Raw genomic sequence first — 13220 nt, 5'->3', positions numbered from 1 at the left:
ATATCTCGACCTAGCGATACGTCATATTTAACGTACCCCGGGTACAAAATTGAGCATAATTTCATGCCTCATGCCGGGGTATGTGTGTACGTTAGGGAGGATATCTGCTGTCGCCGTCTCGGCAATTTTGAGGGTAGGGGCCTGTCTACTCTCTGGCTCCGCGTAGATTTAGAGGACCGCGTCCGCATCTATGCGTGTGTCTACAGGTCCCATAGTGGTAACGCAGAAACGGATCACCTCATGGGCTGCGTTCAAGCGGCATTTGATGACGTGCTTGCTCAGATCCCCTCCGCTGAAATCGTAGTCTTGGGTGATTTCAACGGGCACAATGCCGAATGGCTTGGATCACACACCACAGACTACGCAGGGCGATCTGTGCATAATTTTGCATTGGCGTATGGTCTGTCCCAATTGGTTGAGTCGCCGACGCGGCTCCCGGATGTGGATAGCCACATGCCGTCCTTATTAGATCTTCTGCTGACTACACATCTCGATGGTTACCAGGTCTCTGTCGACGCCCCTCTCGGAACATCCGACTATTGCCTGGTCAGGGTGTAGTGCCTATCCGACGCCAACGTCGCAGACCACCAGCGACCCGCCGCGTTTGGCACAAGTCAGCAGATTGGGATAGGATGCGTTCCTTTTTTGCATCCTACCCTTGGGGCAGGGTTTGTTTCCCTTCGGATGATCCTAGTGCCTACGCTGTTTCAGTAGCCAATGTGATACTGCAGGGCATGGATGTTTTTATACCAAGCTCTGTAGTACCGATCGGTGGCAGATCACAGCCCTGGTTCGATGCGTCAGTTAAAGCAGCATCTGACTGCAAAAAACAGGCGTATCGAACTTGGGTTGCGGCGCTGGGCTCAAAGGATCCGAACTGCAAAGTTCTGAAGAGGAAATATAACCGTGCCTCCAGATTTTTTAAGCGGCAAATCGCCCGTGCGAAATCGAAGCACGTCGTCAAAATTGGCGAGCAGCTTTCCAGTTACCCGACCGGAACACGCAAGTTCTGGTCGTTGTCGAAAGCAGCTCTTGGTAACTTCAACCAGCCGTCCATGCCGCCGTTGCACATGAGGAATGAGAACCTGGCCCATACGGCAAAAGAGAAAGCCGATCTCCTGTGCACTCTTTTCGCCTCCAACTCGACTCTTGACGACAACGAAAAAACACCGCCTACCATCCCGCGGTGTCAGAGCTCCATGCCTGAAGTACAGTTCCGACAGAAAACTGTTAGGCGAGCTCTGTTTTCGTTGGACGTCAGGAAGTCGAGCGGGCCGGATGGCATTTCTCCAATCGTGCTTAGAACGTGTGCCCCTGAGTTGACACTGGTGCTAACGCGTTTATTCCGGCACTCTTATTCAAAAGGCGTAGTCCCTGATTCATGGAAGTCAGCCCTTGTCCATCCAATCCCAAAAAAAGGAGACAGTTCGGATCCGGCAAACTACAGGCATATTGCTATTACCTCCCTACTCTCCAAAATCATGGAGAGCATAATTAACCGCCAGCTCTTGTTATACCTTGAGGGTCACCAGTTGATCAACAACCGGCAGTACGGCTTTCGCCATGGTTGGTCGACTGGCGATCTTCTGGTATACCTAACACATAGGTGGGCGGCGGCTATTGAAAGCAAGGTGGAAGGCCTGGCAGTTGGTCTGGATATAGCGAAGGCCTTTGATCGTGTATGGCACAAGGCGCTCCTCGCAAAACTTCCATCATTTGGGCTTCCCGAGAGCTTATGCAAGTGGACCTCCAGCTTCCTCACTGGGCGCAGCATACAGGTCGTTATTGACGGTTATTGCTCGAATCCCAAGCCCGTGAACGCTGGAGTGCCCCAAGGCTGTGTGGTATCTCCCACGCTGTTTCTTCTGCATATCAATGATATGTTGGACACCGCCAACATGCATTGCTATGCAGACGACAGCACTGGTGATGCCGTATACACGGGCCATGCAGGTCTCTCTCGAGAAAACGTCGACCAGTGCCGGTAGAAACTTGTGTCTTCTATCGAGTCCTCTCTCGAGAAGGTGGAATGGGGTAAGTTGAACCTTGTCCAATTTAACCCCCAGAAGACTCAAGTTTGCGCGTTTACCACTAAAAAAACCCCATTTGCCGTATCACCGCTCTTCGAGAACACTTCCCTTAAAGCCTCGCCTAGTATCGGTATACTGGGTCTCGAAATCTCGAGCAATTACCAATTCCGTGGCCATCTGGATGGCAAAGCCAAACTGGCTTCAAAGAAACTGGGCGTCATAAACAGAGCACGGCAATACTTCAAGCCGGCCCACATTCTAGCGCTACAAAGCGCAGGTCCGGCCTCACATGGAGTATTGCTGTCATCTCTGGTCTGGCGCACCCCAGTATCAGCTCGATCCATTTGACCGCGTGCAACGCAGAGCAGCTTGAATTGTTGGGGACCCAGTACTCTGTGAACGGCTGGATCACTTGGCGTTGCGTAGAGACGTCGCTTCATTGTGTGTCTTCTACCGCATTTATCACGGGGAGTGTTCGGAAGAGCTGTTCAACCTGATTCCTGCCGCCGAATTTCATCTTCGCACGACACGCCACAAGTTATGATATCATCCCCACCATCTGGATGTGTGGCGGTCCTCCACAGTGCGGTTTTCAAGGAGCTTTCTTCCTCGTACCACGAAGCTGTGAAAAGGCTTCCTTGTGCGGTGTTTCCGGGACGATACGACATGGGTACCTTCAAGAAAAGCGCGTAGACCTTCCTTAAAGGCCGGCAACGCTCTTGTGATTCCTCTAGTGTTGCAGGAGAGTATGGGCGGCGGTGATCACTTAACACCAGGTGACCCGTACGCTCGTTTGTCTTCCTATTCCATAAAAAAAAAATCTTCTACCGCATTTATCACGGAGTGCTCATAGGAGATGTTCGGGTTGATACCGGCGGCAGAATTCCACCAACGGATATATCACGTCAAATTGTCAAATACTACTCGCATCACGTTGACATCTGTGATACCACAACAGCGCGTTTTGCAAGAAATTTCTTGCCGCGTACAGCCGCTCTGTGGAATCAATAACCGGCTACTGTTTTTCCGAACTGATACGACTTAGGGACTTTCAAGAAAGGAGCATACTCCCACCTTAAAGGCCGGCAACGCATCTCTTGGCACCAGTTGCTGCGGATGTCTATGGGTGGTTGCCTTACTACTCCCAATCACGTAACCCTCTTGCCCGTTTTCCCCCTCTTATATAAAAAAAGAAATGCTAAAAAAAACATAATTTAGTTCAAAACTAACAAAAATAAAAATAGACCCATGATGGCTATTTTCAGGGAGTTCACAGCTTCAAACGAGATGACAACCGGTTGATAGAAGGAAAAATGTCTGATGGTTCTGACCTGGTATCGAAGCTTCATCTGCCACCAGCGTTTGTTCATATTCTCCACGCCATCCTCAAACACAGACCAACGCCACTGAAATTCGAAATTTCTGTTATACATACGAAGATTTACGATCGGTGCGTCACTCGTACGGTTAGCTTAGTTGGTGAGAGCCCTCGGACGGAAACCGAAAGGCGCGGGCTCGAGTCCCGCATCGTCCATAAATTTTGGTACAAATTAAATTAGTACATTACTTTTATACAAACTGAGGCCTGCGTGGTTCATTTTAGGGACCAATTATTGTAAAACACTATATATATACGATAGATTTAATAAAATTGTCGGTCAGTTTTGATATTCATTAAATGTCTTTCTAAAATCCAGATTTCAAGTCATCCATCCATCAATTCAGATTCAGGAGATATTCTCTACTATGAATATATATATTTCTCAATCTTAAATCTCTTTTTTATCCGGAAAACCCCGATTCATCATATTTATACAGATATCAAAGTAAAAGTACCAAAACGGCGACCCGTAGATGATTTGAAAACGTAGATCGTTTATTGATGTTTTTAAACGGAAATGAAAGGCTAACGTGTACGTGTAACGTGAAAGGCTAACATGTACGTGTCTCCAGATGTAGCCATAGCACCCGCCCACATTCTGCAACACCAGCGGAATCACAGGAGCGTTGCCGTTCTTTAGAAAAGGGAATGCGATATTGTGTGTATTAAGCAGAAAATATTATTCTGGGCTCAATTTGAATAAATGACTTTATGATGCGCAAATTTAAAAATGAAATTACAATGTCAGTTAGCCAAATAGCATTCGTTCACGAATATGACCCATTGACCGGTCAGCTTTTCTTTATATTTAATAAAAATACATAAAAGATAAAGTAAGATAATCAGTATGATTCAATAAAAACTCATGTGTATTGTTAAAAAATCTGTTAAAAATTTATCAAGTATCAGGTGATATTTAGCGTATTGTTTGAATTCGGTGAATGCAGCTTTGTTTCTCTTTAAAAATAAAGGTATGGTGAGTTTGAATGAATGTTCTAATCTTGAGTATTTACTTCCCTACAGGATGTGTTAAAAATTGGAGAGTTATAAATTAACTCGAATAAATGGAACACATAAAAGGCATTTATTTTCTCAAATTTGATTTCTTTGTAATTCTTTTTGATGTCATTTCTTATATACTAGATACTACTACCGCTTCGGAAATAAATGGCGCTCTGAGAGAGAAGAAGCGGGGCGCAAGAAACTCTGGTATGTTTTTTTGACCAGAAAGTTCCATCATTTTTAAAAGTTATGAGTTGAATTATTATACGTATGTTTTTTTGACCAGAGAGTTCCATCATTTACAAAAGTTATGTATTGAATTATTACACTTATTGTTTTTTGACCAGAGAGTGCCATCATTTACAAAAGTTATGATTTGAATTATTACACTTATTGTTTTTTGACCAGAGAGTGCCATCATTTACAAAAGTTATGTATTGAATTATTACACTTATTGTTTTTTGACCAGAGAGTGCCATCATTTACAAAAGTTATGATTTGAATTATTACACTTATTGTTTTTTGACCAGAGAGTGCCATCATTTACAAAAGTTATGATTTGAATTATTACACTTATTGTTTTTTGACCAGAGAGTGCCATCATTTACAAAAGTTATGATTTGAATTATTACACTTATTGTCTTTGGACTAGAGAGTTCCATCATTTATAAATACTACTTATTATATTTATAATACTGACATCATCATCATACCTGGTCCACCATGAACGCAAAGGGAAGATACGCCACTTTTTCCAGAGCCATTGCCATCAGGAAGTTCATTGTCACCTGATATGAGTCGTGTGTTCTAAAATTGAAACATACATTATAAAACCTGATTCCTGATGATAATTTTTTAATTTGGTACAAATGTTCAGAATATAGGTACATAAATATTAAAATAATAGCAATTTTAGAAATTTAAGCAACAGAAACAAATATAAGTTCGATCCCATTATAATAATAGATAGATATCTAATAATATGAGACTTGTGCACACAATTTGTGATCAGATACTTAACAATTCAAATAGACATAAGATTCAACGGTCTTCAAGCTGCGAAACGGTGGTGGTATATCATTTCAGCACTTGGTGGCACTGTACCTAAAACTTCCTCTAAACGAGGCGGAATGATGGAGTGAGACTGAACAGACATCGAAAGCGGACCTTGTTTTAAAATTTTAGCTTTAAAGTTTGTTTATGCTTATATACGAGTACGTTATTACAACATACGCTGAAATCATAATTTTCTTTGCACGCGCAAAATGTAAATGCATATTATATTTTATAACAAATCATTGTGAATTAAAAATAATTTGATTATTTTAAATGTTTTTTTCGTCTTTAGGGACACATGTATTTATTCCAAAAATATAAATAGATTTTCAGAGGCATTAAACCAAAACTTTAAATTGGTTAAATTGAAAATGCTCTATTTCTCTCATATAATACACAGTTCTCCACCTCCTTCAATCATATATTAGGGAAAGAAACGACCCACGCCATGATGCGACCACAAGCAATTCAATTACGCAATTGTTCAGAATGCTTGGTTTTTTTTTACAAACCATCCATAAATTAATCTGTATGCTAATTATAACACGAATATAACGTATGGTTGATGCTGGAACCCCAGACTATTAAATGAAACATGAAGTGTGTACATACGTACCTACTTATGTACCCACGCAAGAAGTTATTCTTCAGAAGTCAAGAACCCACGATCTCTCGCGTTCCGTGCGAGTGCTCTCGCAACTGAGCTAACCGTTATATATTCGCATCATTCATAAAACGTTATAGATGAGGGTTATCACTTTAAAACATAACATATTATTTATACTTATTGTTGTAAAGTCCGACGCGTTGTAGATGCGGTATGTTGTACACGGAGAGTGTCGCCGCGTTAGCCACCGCCTCGTGGAATGCTGCCGGATACAAAATTCAGTATTATGTCATTAATTTTGTTGAAATTAATATTTTTCATTTATTCATTATCAGCCGGAACACTTCCATTGCTGGACAAAGGCCTCCCCCAAAGATTTCCACGCCGATCGGTCCTTTGATTCCGGCGATCTTGACCAGATCGTCGGTCCATCTTGTGGGGGGCCTACCAACGCTGCGTCTTCCGGTACGTGGTCACCATTCGAGGACTTTACTGCCCCAACGGTCATTTCTCCGTCGAACTATGTACCTGCCCTGCCCACTGCCACTTCAGTTTCGCAATCATTTGGGCGGTGTCGGAATTTAATATAATTCATATATTGTGATATAATAAACATTAACTTATAAACAATTTTAAATTGCGATTAATATAAAATACATATATTTATAACAAGCGTAATGAGTTCGTTTCGAGCCACCGTAATTCGGTTTAATTAAATGTATAACGTCCAGAATACATTGACATAATTTAATGAAGAACGACTCCGCGCCGTTATATTAACAAGTGAAGCACCTTTATGCTAGTGTGTGTGCGGTTACGGGAGATACCAGTTACACAATATTTTCTCCCTTAAATAATCATATATGGCTACAAAAACTTTTATAGCATTGTTTTTACACTTTTTCACAATGCACCACGGCATTTTTAAAATATTTTATTGCGACGCAAACTGATCTGTCACAGACGATGGCAAATCTCATAATGGCAGCTGATCGGCTTGTATTAGTGTATGTGCGTGGGGCTATGTATTTACACGTTTACCGGCTTTTTTTTCTGGAATAGGAGGACAAACGAGCGTACGGGTCACCTGGTGTTAAGTGATCACCGCCGCCCACATTCTCTTGCAACACCAGAGGAATCACAAGAGCGTTGCCGGCCTTTAAGGAAGGTGTACGCGCTTTTTTTGAAAGTACCCATGTCGTATCGTCCCGGAAACTAGGAAGCTCATTCCACAGCTTTGTAGTACGTGGAAGAAAGCTCCTTGAAAACCGCACTGTGGAGGACCGCCACACATCCAGATGGTGGGGATGATATCCTAATTTGTGGCGTGTCGTGCGAAGGTGGAATTCGGCGGCAGGAATCAGGTGGAACAGCTCTTCGGAACACTCCCCGTGATAAATGCGGTAGAAGACACACAATGAAGCGACGTCTCTATGCAACGCCAAGTGATCCAGCCGTTCACAGACCACTGGGTACCCGACAATTCGAGCTGCTCTGCGTTGCACGCGTTCAAATGGATCGAGCTGATACTAGGGTGCGCCAGACCTGAGATGACAGCAATACTCTAGTGTGGCCGGACCTGCGCTTTGTAGAGCGCTAGTATGTGGGCCGGCTTGAAGTATTGCCGTGCTCTATTGATGACGGCCAGCTTCTTCGAAGCCATTTTGGCTTTCCCCTCCAGATGGCCACGGAATTGGCAATCGCTCGAAATTTCGAGACCCAGTATTCCGATACTAGGCGAGGCTTTAAGGGAAGTGTTATCGAAGAGCGGTGATACGACAAATGGGGTTTTTTTAGTGATAAACGCGCAAACTTGAGTCTTCTGGGGGTTAAATTGGACAAGGTTCAATTTACCCCATTCCGCGACCTTCTCGATAGAAGACACAAGTTTCTCCCGGCACTGGTCGACGTTTTCCCGAGAGAGACCTGCATGGCCCGTGTATACGGCATCACCAGTGCTGTCGTCTGCATAGCAATGTATGTTGGAGGTGTCCAACATATCATTGATATGCAGAAGAAACAGCACGGGAGATAGCACACAGCCTTGGGGCACTCCAGCGTTCACGGGCTTGGGATTCGAGCAAAAACCGTCGACAACGACTTGTATGCTGCGCCCAGTGAGGAAGCTGGAGGTCCACTTGCATAAGCTCTCGGGAAGCCCAAATGATGGAAGTTTTGAGGGAGCGCCTTGTGCCATACACGATCAAAGGCCTTCGCTATATCCAGGCTAACTGCCAGGCCTTCCCCCTTGCTTTCAATAGCCGCTGCCCATCTATGTGTTAGGTATACCAGAAGATCACCTGCCGACCGACCATGGCGAAAGCCGATTGTCGGTCGTTGATCAACTGGTGACCCTCTAGGTATACCAAAGGTTGGCGGCTAATTATGCTCTCCATGATTTTGGAGAGCAGGGAGGTTATAGCAATAGGCCTGTAGTTTGCCGGATCCGAACTGTCTCCTTTTTTTTGGATCGGATGGACAAGGGCTGACTTCCATGAGTCTTTGTCTTTGGAATAAGAGTGCCAGAATAAACGCGTTAGCACCGGAGTCAACTCAGGGGCACACGCCTTGTTTTGGTGCTTCACTTTCATGTAAGGTGACACGGAGACCATCTTTTTTTACTCGTCCGTGTGTTTTGCTTGTTAAGTTCTATAGAACTTACCAGGGTTAGCTGCGTCTCTAAACAAGTGCGGTAGTTCAGCGTACTGAAGATAGTATTGGATGTGCGCCATCTCATGATGTGTGGAAATAAGATCTTGCATTGTTACCTCTGTGCATTGCTTGATTCTGTAATTAAAAGGAATAAGACCGAGCAATACCAAATATTCAATTGATAAGCTACATGAAAGGCCTTTGCGGCCTAAGTAGAAATTATTAGGAATAACTAGCCAATATGTCTCCATTTAATGATTTTTCCAAGTGTTTGAGTCAGGCTGCCATTTTACGACGTCAACGACGTGGTGCCGCTATGTTTCAGGTATGTTCCAACCGACTGCCGCTATATTTCGCATAAGTATGTGAAAGTGTGTCGATACAGCTTTTGCTCATATTTGAGATTTCAGATTGTACCCTACAAAATTATTTCAGTAGGTACCTACACTTGAATCGTATCAACATATGACCTTATGAGTAAAATGACACCTAAAATTACTAGAGAGGATACAGACTTTCGTAATTAGATATAGAGTTCACGTAACCTGTAATCAATCCTGTTACAGAAGTCCCAAGCGCTGGCAGTGCATTGCACGCTACGTTGTTGCGGTCTGACAAGCATGGACCCTCGCCAGAACTCTGGAGGCACCGGCTTCAGACCCATAGAGGTGTAAAATTCTTCAGCCATCTGGAACATTCTGAAACAAAAAAGCCCCCATTTAAACAATCAGATTGTCTACTGTGATTGTTAACGGCCATAAAAACATTTTTATTTGGTTGAAAGCGTCGTTGTTGTAGTGATTTAGCATGTGATCATAATCAATCGTCATCCTGCCTTTGGGGATCTTTATTTTTATTTTGAAGTGATCACTTCTTATGGGAGGGTAAGCCGCTTCGTAACGTAACTCGTTACAGCGCCAGTCTGTCTAACTTCTCTTTCTCTCACGCATACGGCAGCGCTAGGCAGGCTCCTCCTCTCTCGCTCTAACCAATTGTTTTTTTTTATATTGATAATTATTGATATAATGAAGTTGCATATTTCTTTCGATTTTATTTCGCAAGTTGATACAATACTCGCATTATTACTTGTGTATGTGAATTTTTGCTTCTGCTGCTTTCGTTACTTTTTTGAAATTTTATTTATGACTCGCTGACCCGACAGACGTTGTTCTGTATATTATAATAAATAAAATAATGTTTTTATATGAATTTGTCAATAATATATCATAACATCAAAAATTACTTCGTAAAATATGCACCCTGCTGTCGTAATGAAATTGTTTCACAGCAGAACTGTCAAACCGTGCGTCAATAAATTCTCTCATAGATATTATGTATGGACACATCAAAGGAAAAACAAATTTGTTGTTTTTATTTAATTTAGCAGCATTTTCCTATTTATTCACCTTTTAAACCTTCTCTGGACTTCCACAAATAATTCAAGACCAAAATTAGTCAAATTTCGGTCCAGCCGAGTTTCGAGTTTTAGCGAGACTAACGAACAGCAATTCATTTTTATATATATAGATTTATTAATTTTTTTTAACTTACACATGTAGGTAAGAAGAATTTTTGATACAAATTGTTTCATTATTTTGCATACTATGTATAAATATTATAATGTTTAATTAGAACGGCTAGATTATTAGAAGTTGTAAGAATAAATTTCTTACAACTTTCTCTACTTCTAGCTTGATTTTTTCGTTTGGCCTACATTTAAGTAAAAAAAGTTATTATATGTGGATAGAAACCACGTTTAGATCTAGAAACAAATAAAATATAATAAATCTATCCAACTCACCGAAGTGGGGTGAACCCTTGCCGCAGCATATCAGCTGTGACGTCCAGGTTCGGAGACTGCGGGAACGGCATCACGAGGTCCATTATCGACTTCCAGTTCTGGGACCACATGTTACCTGAAAATGTACTTCACGGATAGTTTGATGAGAGTTTCGTGAGGCTCTGATTATGGGATCCATGACTAACTACCGGAGCTCTTCAATTCTGAGGAGTAAATTAACGATAGTCAGCCGAATATTTTATCCGGCTGGTTGGGTAGGTGACCCAAATAACGTCTTTGACCATAAGGTCTTTATGGTCAAGTAATTGTCGTAGTAGAATATGATAATCAAAGAACTATCCAAATGATTTGAGTTTTCTTTAGTGTTAATTCCACCAATATTTATCTTCAAACAATTCGACACGTGTTTCGTGTAGAGGACACGAGGCATCCTCAGGACATGTTGAGTCGCCAAAATCTGGCACGAGACTTGAGTCTCTTGTTTTGTTAATTATGGATTATGGATAGTTTGGATACTTATGGATTTCCGCAAAGTAACGCCAATAAATACATCAATAAATTTTTTTATCAATGGAACTCCTTAGCGGCTTACAGAAAAGTGCAATCTGTGGCCGAATTTCTAATTGTCTGTAATCAAATTGTAATGCACTTTCGTTCGTTGCTGCATTGTAACACGACGAAAGCGTTCCATATATTTTTGCGCTCTTTGTACAAGTCTCTCTTGAAATTGACTTCGAGGTTGATTTCCTCGGATGACTTACGCGTTTCTGCTGACTGACAACAGTGGGAGGCTCCTTTGCAAAGTTTGCCAGCTAGATTATGGGTACCACAACGGCGCCTATTTCTGCCGTGAAGCAGTAATGTGTAAGCATTACTGTGTTTCGTTCTGAAGGGTGCCGTAGCTAGTGAAATTACTGGGCAAATGAGACTCAACATCTTATGTCTCAAGGTGACGAGCGCATTTGGGTAATGGGCAGGGCGTATCAATTACCATCAGCTGAATGTCCTGCTCGTCTTGTTCCTTATTTTCATAAAAAAAACTTTGTTTGTTTCATTTAATTATTTTTTTATTAAAAGCGCAAGGTAGTTTCTATTATCTACAGTCGGCTACGTCAGTTTTTGCACTCACCTAATAAATGTGCAGGTATGGGCCCGTCACTCCTGACACTCCCTCCGTACCTCTGCACCAACTTCCTCCTCACGTAGGTGAATAGCTGCTTATACAATGGAGCGACTTGGTTATATATCTCTTCCACGCTGCTTCTGAATGACGGATCGTCGTATGAAGCTCGGAACTGGTCGCCAGCGTCGCGGAAACCTTATCAAAAAATGTTTGAAGAAAACTAGATTAGTTGTTACTTGTTATTATATATGTATATATCAATCTACACACGTGTGTGTAGACACACACACACACACACGCCTTTTTCCCGTCGCGGTAGGCAGAGACAACAGAACGACCCTTGCTGCTATGCGTACAAACCTCACGCACTTCCTCTACATTCATTACTCTTTTCATACATGAATTCAAATTCAAATAATTTTATTCAAAATAGGACTTAAAATCACTTATTGAACGTCAAAAACTACAACCCAAATATGGATTACAATGTGATATCGTACAATAAACATTTATAATTAAAGAGCCTGAGGGTGTTCGCTTCATTCCCAGTCCGTGGTGTCATTAAGAAAATCGTTTATGCTATAGTAACCTTTCCCACACAAACGTTTTTTAACATGCGCGCCGGATCCGGGTACTTCGGACTTTTACTTTTTTCAAAACGTCGTAGCACGCGTTTTATTAGACACAGAACATTGTCGATTTACGATAAAAAGTATACAAATTATAACAGTATTAAAAACTCATTTGATTATTAATTGAGCAGTGATTCGTATAATAATTAGTTGAGTAACTCCAATATTATTATAAAATTAGAAAAAAAAGATGTGCTAAAAAACTGTAAACAATAAACTTTCTCCGTTCGGCAATCACAAAAAACAGTTATTTGCTATGATTGTACATATTGGTACTCAACCTCGATTTTAGCTGAGAGATCAGCGTTACTAACAACTATTCAAGATATCGTTACTTATATGAACTATTTAAAAAAAAACTTACCAGTACTAACAGCCGCTTGATTGGCCAACTGAACATATCTCATGAACCGATTCTTCAATTTCGGCCCAGTTTTGTCCCGAAAACTCTTCCATACATAAAGCAGTTCACTCTCTATCCTAGAATGCGCCAGAATTCTGGATATCTCTGGATCTAACTGCATATCGCAGTAGTTGGGGTATTCCGTGCTATCTTCATTCTGTTCATATTGCTGTTCGTTTGTCAACAGGTATTGATGGTTTGACTGTATTTCTGGTTGTGGATACGGTTTTGGTACATGAGGGTCAAAGGGCTTATGGATAAAAGGGCATATTTTGGCCGTGTTGTATATCTCTTTCATTTCTGTTATCAACTGTTGTAGCTGAAAAGGAAAAGCAAGATCAAAAGATAGACGAGAAAAATTGCCCTGCCCATTCATTACAATGTAGTGTCACTCAGAATTTTTGAAATCACAAAATCTGAGCGCCATCATCAGATATGAAATGCTAAGTCACAATAGCTCAGTAATTTCACAAGCTACGGCGGTCTTCAAAATCAATTGTGCTTGTACACTACTGTTGGACGACATAAAAAGT

The 13220-nt window shown here is 41.7% G+C and overlaps 2 protein-coding genes across 3 annotated transcripts in view; one reads left to right on the top strand and one right to left on the bottom strand.

The window, feature by feature from the left end:
- The window catches only part of LOC126968316 (zinc finger protein 675-like), a 288679-nt gene that overhangs the window by 86199 nt on the left and 189260 nt on the right, over positions 1–13220 (top strand). The window lies entirely within an intron of this gene.
- LOC126968308 (angiotensin-converting enzyme-like) overlaps positions 1–13220 on the bottom strand; it is a 46033-nt gene that overhangs the window by 21056 nt on the left and 11757 nt on the right. For both annotated transcript variants that reach the window (XM_050813247.1, XM_050813245.1), the window contains exons 4-11: positions 12649–13006; positions 11659–11847; positions 10530–10644; positions 9274–9426; positions 8739–8863; positions 6254–6338; positions 5127–5220; positions 3362–3436 (exon numbers count right to left, since the gene is read on the bottom strand). In XM_050813247.1, coding sequence (XP_050669204.1) covers positions 3362–3436; positions 5127–5220; positions 6254–6338; positions 8739–8863; positions 9274–9426; positions 10530–10644; positions 11659–11847; positions 12649–13006 — 1194 coding nt within the window. The remainder of the gene's footprint in view (positions 1–3361; positions 3437–5126; positions 5221–6253; positions 6339–8738; positions 8864–9273; positions 9427–10529; positions 10645–11658; positions 11848–12648; positions 13007–13220) is intronic.

This window comes from Leptidea sinapis, chromosome 15, assembly GCF_905404315.1.
Source record: "Leptidea sinapis chromosome 15, ilLepSina1.1, whole genome shotgun sequence".
Lineage (NCBI taxonomy): Eukaryota > Metazoa > Arthropoda > Insecta > Lepidoptera > Pieridae > Leptidea > Leptidea sinapis.
This window is presented reverse-complemented; position numbering and strand designations above follow the sequence as displayed.